The sequence below is a fragment of the Cornus florida genome, unplaced genomic scaffold, assembly GCF_030987335.1.
Source record: "Cornus florida cultivar Cherokee Brave unplaced genomic scaffold, ASM3098733v1 CherokeeBrave_3.0.0_Hap2_Chr06, whole genome shotgun sequence".
Lineage (NCBI taxonomy): Eukaryota > Viridiplantae > Streptophyta > Magnoliopsida > Cornales > Cornaceae > Cornus > Cornus florida.
This window is the reverse complement of record NW_026775576.1, coordinates 92163281-92181518: the sequence shown is the minus strand read 5'-3', so window position 1 is coordinate 92181518 and position 18238 is coordinate 92163281. Positions and strand designations below refer to the sequence as shown.

At 34.2% G+C, this 18238-nt stretch overlaps 1 protein-coding gene, 1 long non-coding RNA gene and 1 pseudogene across 2 annotated transcripts; 2 read left to right on the top strand and 1 right to left on the bottom strand.

Moving 5' to 3' along the window:
• Positions 1 to 901: 901 nt before the first annotated feature.
• LOC132315028 (uncharacterized) lies at positions 902 to 4824 on the bottom strand. The gene is made up of 3 exons (XR_009483563.1): positions 4603 to 4824; positions 3581 to 3633; positions 902 to 958 (listed from the first exon to the last, which is right to left on the bottom strand). It is a non-coding gene; the product is annotated as an uncharacterized LOC132315028 (long non-coding RNA).
• A 327-nt stretch (positions 4825 to 5151) lies between these two features.
• LOC132314596 (cytochrome P450 89A2-like) lies at positions 5152 to 6826 on the top strand (annotated as a pseudogene).
• A 5949-nt stretch (positions 6827 to 12775) lies between these two features.
• Positions 12776 to 14649, top strand: LOC132312901 (cytochrome P450 89A2-like). Its single transcript, XM_059811464.1, has one exon. It carries the CDS (start codon positions 12871 to 12873, stop codon positions 14476 to 14478), a length of 1608 nt encoding a protein of 535 aa, XP_059667447.1. The 5' UTR covers positions 12776 to 12870; the 3' UTR covers positions 14479 to 14649.
• Positions 14650 to 18238: the final 3589 nt, after the last annotated feature.

Below are 18238 nucleotides of genomic sequence, written 5' to 3'. Positions count from 1 at the left end.
TGATCATTTCATTCTATCCATATGTCTATGTACACTGGAATAGATGTTCAGGTGTTTATCTCTATCTTTTGTGTTGTTGATGCATGTTTATGTGTGTTGATGGTATAGATCTAAAGTTTGTCAAGATATAATGCTTAATAGAATGCTCTTGTGGTTTATTTGATGGTTCATACTCATTTCTTGATGGATTGTGCCTCTTCCTTAGTTTAATTAGTTTAATTTCCTTGTCATTAGCTTAGATGTAGTGTAGTCACCTTAGTTGTTAAATGAGAGAACAAACCATGCTTGTTATTTGATGTTCCATACTTATGAATGCAAGTAGTATATTTCTCTAATTATGTGATGTGTTTGGATTGTGAGCTTAAAGAAGGATTAATGACTTAGTTTGATGTATTGTGCTATTCATTGTGTTGTTTAGACAATATATACTTAATTGGTCATCCATGCTTGTTAAAACAACCACACAAACTCACTATTGTTGCAACATATATTTTCCCTCTTATTTATTGTGAATTAAGTGTATAGAAAAGTGATGCTTAGTGGTGATCTCTAAGTCCCAAGACATCTCTCTCTCTTGTTTTCTCTATCCTTTAATTACTTGTTTTATATTGAACTTGCTTAATCTTAATTGTAGTTTAATCAACCAAACAACCTACCTTTGATCACTCGACGTACTAACCCTAAGCATTGTTTCCATTACTAGTAGCCCTCAAATCCCTTGGGACGATCCCTACTCACCCTTGCTACGTTAGTAGTAATGGTTTTTATAAATTTAAACTTGACCTAAAAGGCTTTTCTTAAACCTACATTCACTACATTAGTTTGGCGAATAGGAACGGCCGAGACACCGTCAAATTTTATCGAACATAAAGACCATATAACTTACAAATTTTGATATACTTGATAGGCCATGCAATTGACGCTTCCGTCGTTGTCTTTTCCCAGCCCCTTTGGAAGACTACATTTCAAGTACATGTAAATCAATTAAAGAAAATATAACACCAAAATATACCCTAAGTGGAGATAGTTAAATGAAAAAACTAAAAAATAAGGGACATTATAAATAAATACACACAAAATCAAAATCACAAAACATCATTAAAACATCTTTGCATGATCATGTGAGAAGTCCACAGAGAATCCATGGAATGAGAAGCCCTTTCAACACCACTGGTTTGGATTGAATTGTAATTGTGAAAGCTTTGAGCTGAAAGGGTTTTAACACCACTGGGGTGGATCATATTTTAATGAATAATTATGCTTTGTGGCTTAATGTTTTACACTTTTTAGTTTTTATATTACTAATCATCTAATTTTTGTTTTTATATCCGTGAAATAAGGGAAAGGGGTGGGCCTTCATCAGGAAAGAGATATATTATAAATATATGAACAGACCACTATATGAGCAGACCACTTTTTTTAATTGATTGGACTATTTGGAGCACCAAAAATCATAAGGAAGCCCAAAAATCTGTTTGAAATAGTTTTTCCCAGAAAAATGTACTTCCCTTTGATAATTCATAAAAAAATAAATTCTCAAACAATTTGCATGAAACCAAAGTCCATTGGAAGCTTAAAGACTATATTTTTCTTCTATCAATTTAAATCAATTCTTACCGATTAAATCAGGTTTGAAGGAAAATATGAGAAAATTTCTGCTCACAAAACAGTTTTGGCAACATGTTAACATCAACTTCGAAAATCCGTAGTAATTTCAAAATTCAATCAATTTGAGCCAAAAAAAAAAAAAAAAAAGAGCATGTAAACTCATTAATAATTGTACTATCATATCCAAAATTTAATTTAAAAGATAACAGTTTTAAGTATAGATATTTCAGTTCTAAAATCAGTATGTTTGGTTCCATTTTCCAACACAACTCTTCATTTAAATTCTAACAATTCTTCAACTAATTGAATTAAGAGAATGTAAAGCAAGTTGTAAAGTTGCCAAAATTAAAACAAGCAAAGCGAGCATTATAATAAAGGTACATTGAAATATGATTCAGAAAATAGAATTGGTTGTGGATTAAATATTTTACCTTCAGAGTGTCATGGTGTTGTTCTGCTCCTAAGTTTCTAACAAACTGTTAGTAATGGATCCTGTCAGAAAAATATTTCAAAATGTAATGCCAACAAATATAAAATACTCACATTGTATGTTAATAATGACTGTTTTCCCAAAAATAAAGAGAGAAAAAAAAAAGGTAGTGAATGACCAAGGCTTAGCATAATAGCCAATGAAAATTCTCCATTAATAAGATTGAACCAACTCTGTAGCAAGTACCAAAACTAAACTTAATTCCTTAAATAAATCTCATTCTTAGGTTGTGCATCCAACAAAATATAGTATAGAAACGTTTATATATGCATTTAAGCACCTGAATTGATGCACCTTTGAAAATTTTCACGAGACTCCTAATATCCTCCAAGACTACTGCTCTAGCACTAACCCAACACTCCAATCATTGATTGCTCTTATAATAGCTTTTGTGAATTTTACTGGAGTTAAAATGATTTATCATGTGGAGTAAAGATCAATAGTTGTATAAGTGACAAAAAGTAACCTAATTTTCAATGTAATGTTAGCAAAATCAGAAGACAAAAAGTAAAATGGGTTGACTGTTAAAAATACTTCTGCTATGATAGTTGCTCTAAACATGTGTCAAATCAATTATAGGCACCTCCTTTTGTAGTCGCGCGCGCGTGCGTGTGTGTGTATTGTGTAAATTCAACTCCTGCACTAGTTGTGAAAAGAAAAAGGATCCACCATTCTTTTGGCCCATTTACAAATATTATCAAGTTCACTATATTTAATTTATGCATGCAGCTTATTCAAGTAGCTTTCTTTCCAAATGTCCCTTTAATGTTTCAAGAATTTGACATTTAGGATGCCGGCTCACTATGACAAACTACAAATATAAAAAATAAAAAAATAAAAAAAATTCCAAATGACTTCTCCAAAGATTCAACAACCAAGAGATCCTTCAAAAAATTGTATATGAAATGTAACTCCCAAAACTTAGGTCAATAGCTTCATACAAATTCAGATGAAAAATGTGCTCCATGACAAGAATTATAAAATAAATAAATAAATAAATAATAAAACTAAACAAATATACAACTTTTGGTGAACCATCTATGCAGTGAATATCTAGATGTGTTTCGACACACAGGTTTTTAGTCATATCAATAAAGATCATGTTTCCCTTAGGTAGAGGAAAAAAAAAAATTGAACTTCATGAATTTTATGGTAATGAAGATAGTAAAATAATCTTATAACTGGTAAGAAAGTGCAAATGCAAAATTCTAAACACATTCTTACTTGAAACAACTATTATTAGGGTAGTAAAAGAACATTTTTTTTATTTTTATTTTTATTTTTAAGGTAAAATCAATTTTGTAAGATAATAAGATATGCAATACAAGTTAGCCCAGGCTAACCAAATACAAGAACAGCCCATAAGACAGCCCAAATTACAAAAGCAAAACAAACCCAGCAAGAGTTGCATTTGACACAACACAAAGCAATGTGTTTGTAGTAAGAGAACATTTATAAAAAAGAACAAGCATAGTTTTTTACCTTTTGGGTATATCACATAGTTTGAAGAAATGAAGCCAATTGATGAAATGCACCTGACAAGAAAAAATACTTATCTCTAATGATAGAAGAAGAAGAAAAAATAAAAACAAATGTATTTTTTGGTTATTAAATTAATCTTAAATACCCACTTCTACTACACAATTAAGAATATAAACTTTTTCTCATATTACATACTAGAATCCTTCAGTCACATGAAATCATTTAAAAATTGGGTCATATATGCCTCTGATTCTGATCCTATATGCTCTAAAAATTTTGCTTGTTAATTTTGTTAAAAGACAAAGTAGTATTGCAATAGTAATCTTGAGAATACATAATAAAGAATTCTTTAAAATAGTCATCAAACTATTAGTATGCAAGGTTCTCTGAAGCCAACAAGCTGGCTATATTGGTCACTCATAATTTCTAATATTAGGCATTCAATTGCATTTGAAGTTTGAACCTTTGATCAAGTTTTAAAATGCTAACATGTGATAAGTCAAAACTCTTCAAATTATTCAAATTTGTATGCTCCCTTACTAGGACTTTGACCATCGTTTTATTATTTGCTTACAAAGATGCCAATTTGGAAGCAAAATAATTGATATTTTTCATTATAGTTCACATAACAAATCTTTTATGTCTCACCTTATATACCAAATCTGGTTCTAAAATTTCTCCTGCACCAAATCTACCTCAATCATAAACAAATCAAGCCTAATATTCCTCTTTGGAGATCAAATTTCCATTTCAAAAACCTATTGAAAACCCAACAAAATACACAAATTTTCATCTAAACAATTTCTCAAACACTATGCATGCACATAGACACTCACGTAAAGGATTGCAAGTAGTAGTAACCATCAATCCAACTTTAGAGACCAAATTAAAACTACACAGGCACACACAATGTCAATATATATTTCAGAGTACTGTTCAAATCATTTTGCAAAACAAGAACTACAGAACTTGATTAATTGATTTAGAAAAAAAAAAAAATTTAAAATAAAACCCATACTTACAAGTTAGCAATTCCAGAGAGAGAGGGCTTGAGAGTTGAGAGACAGCGGGATAGAGGCTGAAGCTTGCGAACGGCGAACCCAAACTGGAACAGCTATGGAAACTGAAGTAGGGATGGCAAATTCCCCCTCCCCGCGCAGGGATGGGGACCCTTTTATGTAAACGAGGATGGGGATGGGGTAAGTTTTGAAAACCCGCCGGGGACGGGGTGGAGATGGGGTAAACCCGCCCCACCCCGATTAAAGGTTAAATTACTAATATACCCTTATATTTAATAATTTATTACTAAATTAGATTAGTATATATATGAAAATAAAAAAAAAATATGTTTTTTTTAAAAAAAATAATATATGCTAATCGGGGCAGGGGTCGGGGATGGGGCGGGGATAAGGGGTCGGGGGCGGATATGGGGGTGGTGGTGAAATTTTAAGCTGGGATGGGGATTGAAAAATTGATGGGGATGGGGAATGAAATCCCCGCCCCGCCCCACCATCCCGAAACTGAAGGATATGGGTTTTGATTTTTTGAACAATCTGAAATGATATACTGATATGGGTTCTGATTCTTGTAAATTTTGTAGTTTACAGTTGCAGAGACAGAAAGAGGGTAAGTTTAGAGTTGAGAATGAGAATAGAGATGGAGGCGATTTGGGAGGCTGATATGATTCTCGTAGATTTTGTAGTTTGCATATGTAGGCGATTTGGGAGGCTGAAATGATTTGCCCTAAAATTGTATGTGTGCGGTCTGTACGTGTGTGTGTGTATTGCGTACGGCCGTGAAAGTAAATTTCCTTTTTACCACGATGCCTGCATTTTTCATTTATCGTGATAGAAAGAGCGGTAAAAAAATAAATTCACTTTTTTCTACAGTTCTATTATATTAATTTTTAAAAAAATTATAGTAAAACTGTAATAAAAAGGATCTTTTATTATGATTATTTTAAAATCGTGATAAAAAATACAGGATAAAAAACTGTTTTTCTCACTTCCAAGATACTCCACCCTTCCCGCGTCAAGAATTACCGGGCGGCGCGAAACTGGGTTCTCGCCATCCTTATTAACCGCCTCAACAAATCGGGATCGAAATCCGTCATAGTGGTGAATCATTTTCAGTACGCCATGCTCTGTCTTCTGGTCTTGATGTGCTTCGGCGACAAGCTTGACGAATATCAAATTAAGGAAATTGAAAGAGTTCAGAGAGAGTTGTTACTGAGTTTTGCCTGAAGTTGACGGAGGAGAAGATGAAGCTTAACGACGATGAGATGGTGAGTCTGTGCGGGGAATTTCTCAACGCGGGCACTGACACGACGTCGACGGCGTTGCAGTGGATCATGGCTAGCTTGGTGAAGTACCCAGATGTTCAGGCAAAGCTTTATGAATAGGTCACCGGAGTTGTGGGACCGCCGCCACCGCCGCCATCATCGGATGAGGAGTTGGGGTTGACAGTGATAAAGGAGGATGATTTGCAGAGGATGCCATACTTGAAAGCGGTGGTGTTGGAAGGGCTGAGGCGTCACCCGCCGGCGCACTTCATGTTGCCTCACTCGGCGACGGAGGAGGTTGAGTTAGAAGGGTTCGTGGTGCCTAAGAATGCCACCATCAATTTCATGGTGGCCGAAATGGGTTGGGACTCTAAACTATGGGATGATCCCATGGAGTTCAAGCCAGAGAGATTCTTGAGTTCTACTACTGTCAATGGGAATGGTGGTGATAAAGAAGCGGTAGTCGGCGGAGGAGGAGGGGAAGCTGGTGGTTTTGACATAACCGGGAGCAGAGAAATCAAGATGATGCCATTTGGAGCAGGAAGGAGGATTTGTCCCGGGTCGGGTTTGGCTTTGCTTCACTTGGAGTATTTTGTTGCTAATTTGATTTGGTATTTCAAATGGACGGCTGGTGATGATGGTGATGTTGATCTATCAGAGAAGCAAGAGTTCACTATTGTGATGAAGAATCCGTTGCGGGTCCATCTCTCTCAAAGGACAAAACAACATTAATAATGGAATATTTATTATTATAGATTAAAAATATGGTCTATTGGTCGTCTATTTATTTAATTTTATGTAATATCCTATCCAACTTGCCTTGTTTCTTCTGGTGTGGTGTTATGCATAGACGGTTGCAACTGGACTGGGATTTGCCGTCCTTCATCAGACCACCGCCGGAGCCGCCGGATCAAGCCACTTAGGGTTGTAAACCCTAATCTTGTTCTCACCGGAAGAGTATTCAATTTAGACACGCATAGTCTACAGTTCGTTAGACTAGAAGTGTCTTTGTTTCTGTAAGGCTTTTGGGCCTTTGCACGTCTTTGGTATATGTTTGGGCTCCTGTATCCTCTTTGTTTGTTTGTTGGTTTGGGTTGTCCACGTTTTGTGTGGGCTTTCCCTTATGGTTTGTGCATTTTACCTTTCAATGAATCTTACTTTCCAAAAAAAAAAAAAAAAAAAAAATCATCAATGCTGCTTATTAGATGTCATATATATTATATACAAATCATGTGTCCGTGTAACTATGGTTTACCCAACAAACAAAAACAAAAGATGGAAATTTATAAGTCAATGTAAGCATGAATACGACCCCTTGCTTTAATTGAAATTTGTCTTTCAATCTCATGTTTTTTTCTGTATAATTTTGCATAAATGTATGCATATGATCCATATCAAGTTGTTGACTCGCTTATCTAGACCATAGGATAGACTTTTGAATCATAATTTAAATTTGAATAACAAAAAATTGGTTTTGGAGATCAATGGTAAATCCCACCCTATGTGTATTGATCTCAACTTTGTTATGTAATAAACTCCACTTTATGTGAATTGATCTCAACTTTTCTTTTTGCTTCGTTAGAAAACAATAAAATAAAATAAAAAAAAAGATTGTTTTCATCTAATTGAAGACTTATTCTTTGATCTAACAATCACATTCATATTGCTCTCTTCCATGTAATAGGTTATCTTCCATACGACATAATTCCAATCAATCATAAGAAGTCACATAAACAAAAAGTTAACACAATTGCATGTGATTCGCTCTTGAATCATGTAAAAATTTCTCCAATTGACCTGGCAAATGAAATAGGTGGGATTGAGTGGGTGGAGAATAGTTGGTTCTCATTTTAAAATGTCAAGTATTCAAGTCCCAAATATTTAATTACAAAAAAGCAAGTGCAAAAAAAAATGAAATTTCCAAAAGAAGGAAACAATTTTTCGGATTTGCCTCGTGGTCTCATTATACAGGCAGCATGCACACTTCTACCGCTCTATTGGTCCTCGTGTATCCATGATGATGTGAAACCGAAAACCAAGAAGGAAGGAAAACTGAGAGCATTAGTTATGCAGGCAGTAGCAGCTCCACTTTGAAGGAAGTGAATTTGTTACTCAATTTTTATTTTTATTTATTTTTTGTTCTCTAGATTAATTGTTATATTTTTATATCATTAGATAAGTATTTCAACAAAATTCATTAGATAAGTATTTCAACCCGTATGTTGGTTCTATATCAAAATTCATTATGCAGTAATAGAACCCACATCGAACAACAAAACATACAACCAAAACAACAAATAAGCCCCTGACAACAACACCAACCTTGATTAACATCATTAGTAGGTGGACTCCACCTTTGAATAATTTAATCAGGCTAAACTTTAGTGCATGTTTCCCTAAGGAATTTTTGAGAGAAGCATCGTTAGAGATCAAATAAAAGGATTACTTTTGCCTTTTTTAATCTAACAAACAGGTGTGAGAACATCAATTCAAAGATTCTGGCTCCCCGAGCTTGTCTTGTAGATACTAAATGCCAGGCTTGGATTAAATAATTATCTAAAAAAATTTGTCCAATATAATTTGGAGGGTTATTAGAACCTCAAAATTCAGCGGAGAAACGATAATCTTCAAGAGAGATCATTCTCCTATAGACAAAATGAAGAGAGTAATTATTTGGTCCCCTAACTCATCAACTCAAACATAAATTCCCAAGCTAAAGGTGGCACTACTTGCTAATATGTAAACATAACTTGCCGTTAGATATGGTACATTCTGGCATAGAAATCTCCTGGGTAACTAAAATTACATGAGAGGTCTTCATGCACCACTCAATATTGCAAAATGCAGCATTAAGGTACTTCTTTTCTGGAAAATTAGCTCAAATGGACTTCAACAACCTTGGGGAGGGTTTGAGCCTTCCCCTTGGCTTTTCCAAGAGTGTTTGGATGGTTCCTCCACCCGGGATCGTAATGTGTGCCATACGGATTATTCCCTTGGTTGACAAATGTGGCATTCACTTGTTTATGGTTCTCATTTTGTATATGTCCATAGGGACAAAGGGTGCTGGACCTCTATCTCAGCATGCCTCTTTGATTATTTATAGAATAAAACATAGAAACAAACTCCTGTATGCAAGTACTTTACTTGCATTACAACTCTATCACAACTAGCTATAAATTCAAAATAAACTAATCCTATAGATAAACCAACTAACTACAAGTTTAAAATAAATTAATCCTAAAGATAAACATAAATATTTAACTTACATCAACTAAAAGATAAATACTAAAATTATAATCCCTATCTATTAAATAATTCAAATGTTTTAATCTCCTTTGCCTTTGAATGTAGCTTCTGTAACCTTTTCCATTTGTAAATTTATATCCAAATTGGTTGCCATGTTATTAATACAAAATTTACCAAAAAGGGTGTCAACAATTTTGGAGGGATAGGGAGAGAAAAGAAAAAACAAAGGATAGTGTGAGAGTGTGTTCATGTGGGTTAAGTAGAGAGAAAAGAGAGGATAGGGAGTGATAGCTATCTCTCCCTATCCCGTATATGATTTCTCTCCCAATTTAGTCATTATCCTTTCTTTTCTTTTCTCTCCTATATCTTATCCAAACAAGAATAATTATTTTTTCTTTTCTTTTCTCCCATATCTATCCAAATACGAATAAAAATTATTACTATCCTTTCTTTTCTTTTATTTTCTCTCCTAACTAATACTATCATTTCTTTTCTTTTCTCCCTTATTTATCCAAACACACCCTTTAACACGACTACATAGGCACATGTCAAATCTCTCCTATTTATACAAGTTTTTATTTATTTATTTATTTAAATGATACAATTTTTAATTTATTAATTTAAAGGCAAGAATGTTAGGAGTTAATTGTTAAAAGAGGGAGGGTGCAAGGTTCTAACACGTTCAACAACCCAATTATTCGAACAATATGACACTTGCTTCGTAAAATTTTACTTAAATTCCCGACTAGACTTTGTAAAATGGCCCAAACACTTTCTCAAAAAAAAAAAAAAAAAAAAAAAAAGTATTAGTTTTTCTTCTTCACCATTAAGAGTTTTATCAGATGAACTCTAGAATTTGGCTAACTAATTACCGTCTATGGCTTAGTTTGGTTTTAAGGGTTCGGATTATAGGAAAAGGAAAATTTTGTGAGAGTAATTTTTTATAATCACCTTTCTCACAAATTTTTTCTATAAAAAAACACAGGAAAATTTTGCTTTTTTGAAGGAAAAAAAAAAATGAAATTTCAATTGTACCCCTCTTTTATGGTACGTTTCACACTCTACAAAACCACAAAATGATAATTTTTCATAATTTTCTTCAAAAAAATTCATGCTAGTCAAAGTCTCGAAGATATGGAAAATTAATTTTTGTTTCTTTCCTCTCACTTTCCTTTGTCAATTTCTATTTAACTAAATAGACCCTAAAGTACTTAAAAATAGTGCAGCAGAAAACAAATTGTAACACAAAGCTTATATATTTGTGTGTGTATTATCTAACAACATGAAAACCAAATTTTCAAAAAAAGAAAAAAATAAACATGAAAACCACAAACATTTACAAGTTCATATCAACTCCAGTTGAAACTTACAAAACTTGAGTATGAGATTGAGATTGAAAAGATATAATATATATTTTTACAATTTATAAGTTCATCCACTGAAAATGTCATATACACGTGAAGTAGTCGGTTGAATTACGAACGCATATCATAAATATTTACAAATTCATATAAGATTCCATTAAAACTTGAGTATGAGATTGAGGTTGAAAAGATTATAATATATATTAACAATTTACAAATTTATCCACCGAAAAGGTCATGCTTTTTGTTGAATTACGACACTTATCTCACAAACACTTCCGCAAAATGTAATAATAAGTCAAAGTCTCATTTCATTTATTTAATAAACTTAAAAATATTATTTTAGCATAAAACCTCTTGTTACTTTCTCTTGTTGCAAATTAATCAAATCTGATGACAGTAGGATGAGGTTTGGTAAAACATCAACCAGTAGAAAGAGACAGCATTGAAACCTCATTACCCTCTTGACAGTTGACACTCATCTGTTTTGATGACCCACGTAGATGATCTATTTTCAAACGGGTCTAGACTCTAGACTTAGTGGGATCCAAATTGAGATTTGAATAGTTGACTAGCCAATGAAAAGATTAACGTTGATCAAAAAGACCAATCAAAGTTCACCACTATAATATCTTAGGCTCCATTCGGATAAGAATAGTATTAGTTAAAAGGGAAAAAGTACAAGGGAAAAAGAAAAAAAAAATAGTAATAACTTCTATTTATGTTTAAATGGATAGAAGGGAAAAGAAAAGAAATAATCATATTCTTGTTTGGATATGAGAAAGGGAAGAAAAAAAGAGAAAGAACTTGCTTTTAATCATTGATGACATTTTCAGGATTATGAAAATATTATTACACTATCATTTTTCTCCCTATTTTTTTTTTTCCTAGTTAGTACTCAAATACACATGCCTGAGACTCGAACCTATAACCTCTCTTTGATAAGTAGGAGCTTAATACTGTTAGGCGATTGGCCTGTTGGTTTCTCAACCTATCTTATCATTTTTTGAGAGATAGAAAATGAGAGATCCCTCCCTATCTCTCTGTATCATTTCTTTTCTTTCATTTTTAACCAACCAAGCACACTCCTCACACCATCCTTTCTTTTCTTTTGTCTCTAATTTCTAACCAACCAAACACACTCCTCCCACTATTCTCTTTGTCTATCCCTACCCCATATCCAAATGTACCCTTACAGTTAATAATATTTACTCGTATAATTTTTTTAGAAAAATAATAAAAATCCTAATCTTGATTATATTTATTGATTACTATGCAAAGGTCTTTGATAAACACTAGTCACCAACAATATGGAGTACTGACTGGTATAGTGGTGAAGACAATATGTTCTTCTGCTTAGCTGGAGTGAGGGAGAAAATGGAATTCTTTATTATTAATGAAATAAGGAAAAAGAGCGTGCATAAGGTGCCGCCAATACAAGAATGTTAATCCAAAGCAGCGAGTAAGAGGGGAAGCTTAAGATAGACCTATAGCTGGGCATCTAGCCCGATTGTATAACTTCTCTCCATTCTAAAAAATGATGAGAGACGTTTGAAACCTATTGTGGAAGCAAAAATTGTGTATTAATATTAGGACAAAATACATAAAACCTCCCTTAAACTTGTAGCATTTATTTAGTAAACTCTTCTTATCTATTTTTTAATCAAAGAAATCCGCTCGGCTTGTAACATTTTTCTAATTAATTCCTTTGTCTAATTTTTTACCAAATAACCCCCCTTAATTATCTGGATGGGGTAAAAGAGTTGATATTTGGACCGAAATTCCCTTTTATTTAAATCTTAATTCTTCCCCATCTCAAAAATTCATTTCTCACAAACCGTATATTTAAAAATAAGGATTTCAAAAATATAAGATTTGTATAATAAAACTTCGTAACCACAGAAAAATAGATAAATAAAATACTTGAGATATTTGTAACAAAATTTTCAGAATCATTCATTTAGGAGCCGAATCAGAGATCGATTTAATGAGATTTCATATTTTGTGTTGGGCTAATTTTTTTTTATATGTTATGTTCCATATAAAAATAAATAATTTTGAAAATTTTCATACAAATAATCCGAGTATTTTATAAAAAATGAAATAAAATAAGATTGTTGCAGTAATTTTTAAATTGTTTATTTTTCTCTTATTATAAAATTTTGTTAAATAAATTTTATATTTTTGTAATCCTTGTTTTATAAGAGGAAGAGACATTTCTTTGATCAGGAAAACAAAAGAAAAAAAAATGTTATATCCACCAGCTTGTGGGACTCATTAGTTGTGCAACAGTGTGGGTGCCTTTTCCTTTTATTTGAATTTTGGATTTCAAAGATATTGTCCCTATATTTGTACACACATAATCATTAAATACCACACACAAGTTGAAGACGATAATCATGGACACCTGGTTCATCATCGTCGTCTCGCTATGCATCTCAGCACTGATCAAATCTTTCTTCAATCTCCTCTTCTCTTCTTCTTCTTCTTCCAACAACAAAAAGAAGCTTCCGCCGGGACCCTCTATTTTTCCGATCATCGGAAACTTTCTATGGCTACGGAAGTCGTTTTCGGAGATCGAACCCGTCCTTAAAGATCTCCGGCAAAAGTATGGTCCCATCATCACTCTGAATATAGGGTCTGGGCCGGCCATCTTCGTCGGCAACCACTCGCTCGCCCACAAAGTCCTTGTCCAGAATGGCGCCGTCTTCTCCGACCGCCCCAAGGCGCTGGCCACCAGCAAGATCATCGGCAGCAACCAACACAATGTCAGCTCCGCCGCCTACGGCCCCACTTGGCGCACCCTCCGCCGCAACCTCACTTCCGAGATACTCCACCCTTCCCGCGTCAAGAGTTACTCGGCGGCGCGAAACTGGGTTCTCGCCATCCTTATTAACCGCCTCAACAAATCGCGGTCGGAATCGAAATCCGTGATAGTGGTGGATCATTTTCAGTACGCCATGTTCTGTCTTCTGGTCTTGATGTGCTTCGGCGACAAGCTTGAGGAAAAGCAAATCAAAGAAATTGAAAGAGTTCAGCGAGAGCTGTTACTGAGTTTTGACCGATTTAACATACTCAATTTCTGGCCGACCATCGGAAAAATTTTGTTCCGGAATCGGTGGAAAGAACTGATACGGCTGCGACAAAATCAGGAAGCTGTATTGATCCCTCTGATCAGAGCCCGGTCAGTAGAAGTTGCTCTCAAGAAACAACAACGGAAAGAAGAGTACGGTGGTGGTGTGGTGGCGTACGTCGACACTTTGATGGATCTGGAGTTGCCGGAGGAGAAGAGAAAGCTTAACAACAACGAGATGGTGAGTCTGTGCGGGGAATTTCTCAACGCGGGCACTCACACGACGTCGACGGCGTTGCAGTGGATCATGGCTAGCTTGGTGAAGTACCCGGATGTTCAGGCCAAGCTTTATGAACAGGTCACCGGAGTCGTGGGACCACCGCCACCGCCGCCAGCATCGGATGAGGAGGTGGGGTTGATAGTGATAAACGAGGAGGATTTGCAGAAGATGCCATACTTGAAAGCGGTGGTGTTGGAAGGACTGAGGCGTCACCCGCCGGCGCACTTCTTATTGCCTCACTCGGTGACGGAGGAGACTGAGTTAGAAGGGTTCGTGGTGCCGAAGAATGCCACCATCAATGTCATGGTGGCCGAGATGGGGTGGGACTCTAAAGTATGGGATGACCCCATGGAGTTCAAACCAGAGAGATTCTTGACTTCTACTACTGTTAATGGGAATGGCGGTGGTGCTGATAAAGAGGCGGTGGTCGGAGGAGAAGCTGGTGATTTTGACATAACTGGGAGCAGAGAAATCAAGATGATGCCATTTGGAGCGGGAAGGAGGATTTGCCCCGCGTTGGGTTTGGCTTTGCTTCATTTGGAGTATTTTGTTGGTGGTGAGGGTGATGTTGATCTATCAGAGAAGCAAGAGTTCACTTTTGTGATGAAGAATCCGTTACGGGTCCAACTCTCCCCAAGGACGGAACAATATTAATAGGTGTTAGTAAATAGTTCCTCAATTCAGTTCTAACCAATTCGATTTGTGTGATTAGGTTCCATTTGATGATCATATCAAATTTTAGATTTTATGACTAAGTGATAATTTAAAAAAATAATTCGTGATTCGGTTAATAGATTGGGATTTTTATTTTGTTCTATTTGGATATTTTATACTACTATTTGGTACTGTAATATTATTAAAAATATTATAATATTATTAAAAGTATATTGTAATATTATTAAAAAAATATTAATGATTTATATTTGGATAATAGTAGTTATTATTATAAATTAAAAAAAATATTGATTGTCTCTTAATTTAATTTTGTGTGATATGTCGTATCCAACTTGTCTTTCTTCGTCTGGTGTAGTTCCATGTATAAGGGGCTTATTACTATTAGTATGCCATATATATATAATATATACAAATCATGTGTCAGTGTAAAATTATGATTTACCCAACAAACAAAAACAAAAAATGGAAACTTGTAAGTCAATGTAAGCATGGATACGAGCTTTAATTGAAATTTGTCTTTCAATCTCATGTTTTTTCTGTATAATTTTGCATAAATATATGTATACGATTCATATCAAGCAGTTGACTCACTTTTTTTTTTTTTTTGAAGTTAATAGTAAGCTTGTAGTTGACTCACTTGTCAATACCATAAGATAGACTTTTCAATCATAATTTAATGATGGATGACAAAGGATTTGGATTTGGAGATCAACTAGTGATGTGGTTGACTATTGATCTCAACCTTCTTGTTGTAATAAACTCCGCTGTATGTTAATTGATCTCAACCTTTCTCTCGGCTTCACTCACTAGCTTTTCCATCCCTCCATTCAAAAGAAATATTATTTTAAAAATAATAATAATGCATATCAATGTCATGCCTACTATTGTAATATTGTTTTTATCCATTTTAAGATATATACTTTGATCTAGCAATCACATCCATACAGCTCTCATCCATATATGGGTTATCTCTTAAGAGTGGTTTTGTGCATGCTTCTTTTAAACCAAGCCACAATTACCTTGATAGTAGTTTAAGCATGCTAGTGTAGAGAATCTGCAACTCACTGTTCTTGGTCATGAAAATTTTAATCTTATTTTAATTATATTATTTTGGTGGTGTTTAGAGACACCTTCTCCAGCTCGGTAGAATCATTAAAGATATAGAGGGTGCCGGTGAGGTTTAAGTCATCTCGTTAGTGTATTAGCTTAAAATGGTGTTGAAATTTTTTTTGGCACATCAAGCTTTACATTTTGCTAATATATTCTACTTCTACATCAACGCAGCTTTATTACAAGCCGTGTCAGTCCTTGCTACTGCTAACCATGAAATCACAATTTGAAGTTTGGTCTTGCTAGAGAGAATATGACCTCATCAACCGGCAAGAACCAGATCCTCTCCCGTACTAATTTTTGTGTTGTATTTGTTGCAAAAATGAAATATTTTTTTCTTCCGGAATGCAACATCATTACTTCACGATTGCAACATCATTACTTCAAAGTACAGGTGTAAATTGTAACATTAGCATATTTTATTCTTCACTCTCCAAAATTCTCGTTTATGTGCCTTGCTCTTCAATTCAGCTTCTTTGAACTTTTATCCTTCTTTATTGCTCCCTTAAACACGACTACATAAGCACATGCTTTGTTCTTCATTCACATCTGGTCAAATCTCTCCTATTAATACAAATTTTTATTTATTTATTTATTTAAAGGCAAGAATATTAGGGATTAGTTGTTAAAAGAGGGAGGTGCAATGTTTGAACACATTCTCCCAAATACGGAGAACAACTTAACGACATGATACTTGCTTTGTATTAGTTAACCATCAATTTTTTTCTCTCACCATCAATTCTTCTAGAACTTAAAGACTATATCATTTGAGAAGAGACTCGAGAGGATCAAAGAAGCTTAGCTTTCTCACGTAACATCTTAGAAATTTATATAGACATTGTAAAAAATCAAATCACATCTTATAGGGCAAAAAATCTGATCACTATTCTAATAGTTAAAAATGAATTTGTACCTCTAGTTTAGATGCTTTGATCTCTTCTTTCAAAATAGTTCGTGTATTCGGTTTTTCATCTTCCTCTATTCCTACTCCATAGGTACAGTGTTTGAATCAATAGAAAACATTTTCTTCTGTATGAATCGATATTCTTTATTACATTTCAATTCTTTCCTGCTACCTCCCAAGGAAAATCTCGAATTGGATCTCAAATTGACGACTTAGTGTAAACTTATCCACGCGGTTTTTTCCAACACATATTTAGAAGGTGACTCGTCTTTTATACACCTTCCTTGAGAAGATGGCTTGGCTTAACTTGTAATTAATCCTACTACATCCGCTAGATTTCAAAATGAATTACCTATGTAACAAAGTATTGTTGTACATCAAATTTTTGAATAAAACATGGGTTTGAACCTGGATGTTGGGTCTACGGTTGTCACACAAAATTTTACTTAAATTCCCGACAAGATTTTGTAAAATGGCCCATAACACTCTCTCAAAAATAAATAAATAAATAAAAAGTGTTGGTCTTCTTCACCATTAAGAGTTTTATTAGATGAACTCTAGAATTTGGGTAACTCACTACCAGAAAAAGAATTTTTTACCATGATGGAAAACACTTTCTACCATGGTTTTGAACCGTGGTAGAAACAGCCGTGGTAGTAAGTCATGACTTTCTACCACGGTTCCTCTTTCTACCACGGTGCAAAACTGTGGTAGAAAGTCCTTTTTCAATCGTGAAGTCGTTCTTTCAACCACAGTTCTGCATCGTGGTAGAAGGAAGACTTTCTACCATGGTGCAAAACCATGGTAGAACGGTGCAAAACCATGGTTGAAAAAGGACTTTCTACCACAGTTCAGAACCGTGGTAGAAAGTGGTATATAATTTAAACAAAAAAAAAAAAAAAAAAAAATAGTGCAGCCCCCATGAGGGCTTTTTTTTTCCCTACTACTACTAGCCTTGCAAGGACTTTAGAAGCAAACACTAAATAAATAAAAAATAGCATCATAACCAAAATAACTTACAACTAACCAATATCATCATATATATATATATATATATATATATATATATATATAACAAATTCCAAATAATTGTTTTATACAAAAATTAACCATATACAAATTTCTTGCTTCTTTTACCACATACCAAAATAAAACAAAAATTCTTATATGTTCTTGCTCTGTTTTAGTCTCTTTCTTCCATTACATATGCAACTTCTTCATGAGCCATACAAAAAATATAACGGCAACAAAAAAAGTAACGGCAACCGCAATCCTAACTTTGACCTACAAAGATGTAATAGTTGAAGTCAGAGAATGTAAAACAAGTTGTAAAGTTGCCAAAATTAAACCAAGCAAAGCAAGCAATATAAGAGACTTTTCGTATTAACTCAATATCTTGGGTCATTGACATCCCGTCACCAAAAGAAATCATATGAGTAATAATGCATGACTAAAATAGTCCTCCTTCAAATCTTCAATGTAATATATATCATAATCAAATAGAGAGGAACTAAAGAAGCATTGAGACTAATTAGAATTCTAGTTACATCCACTTAGCTTCGTAGTTATATAGGCTAGCTGAAATATCATCAGCTGCTACTACATAAAAGTACTTCAAGTTTTCAAATAATATCCCACAATAACAAGATTTGTTATAATTCAAATTAATTTACCTTTACCCCCATTCCCCACCATACCCCACCCCCACCACACACACAAAAGAAC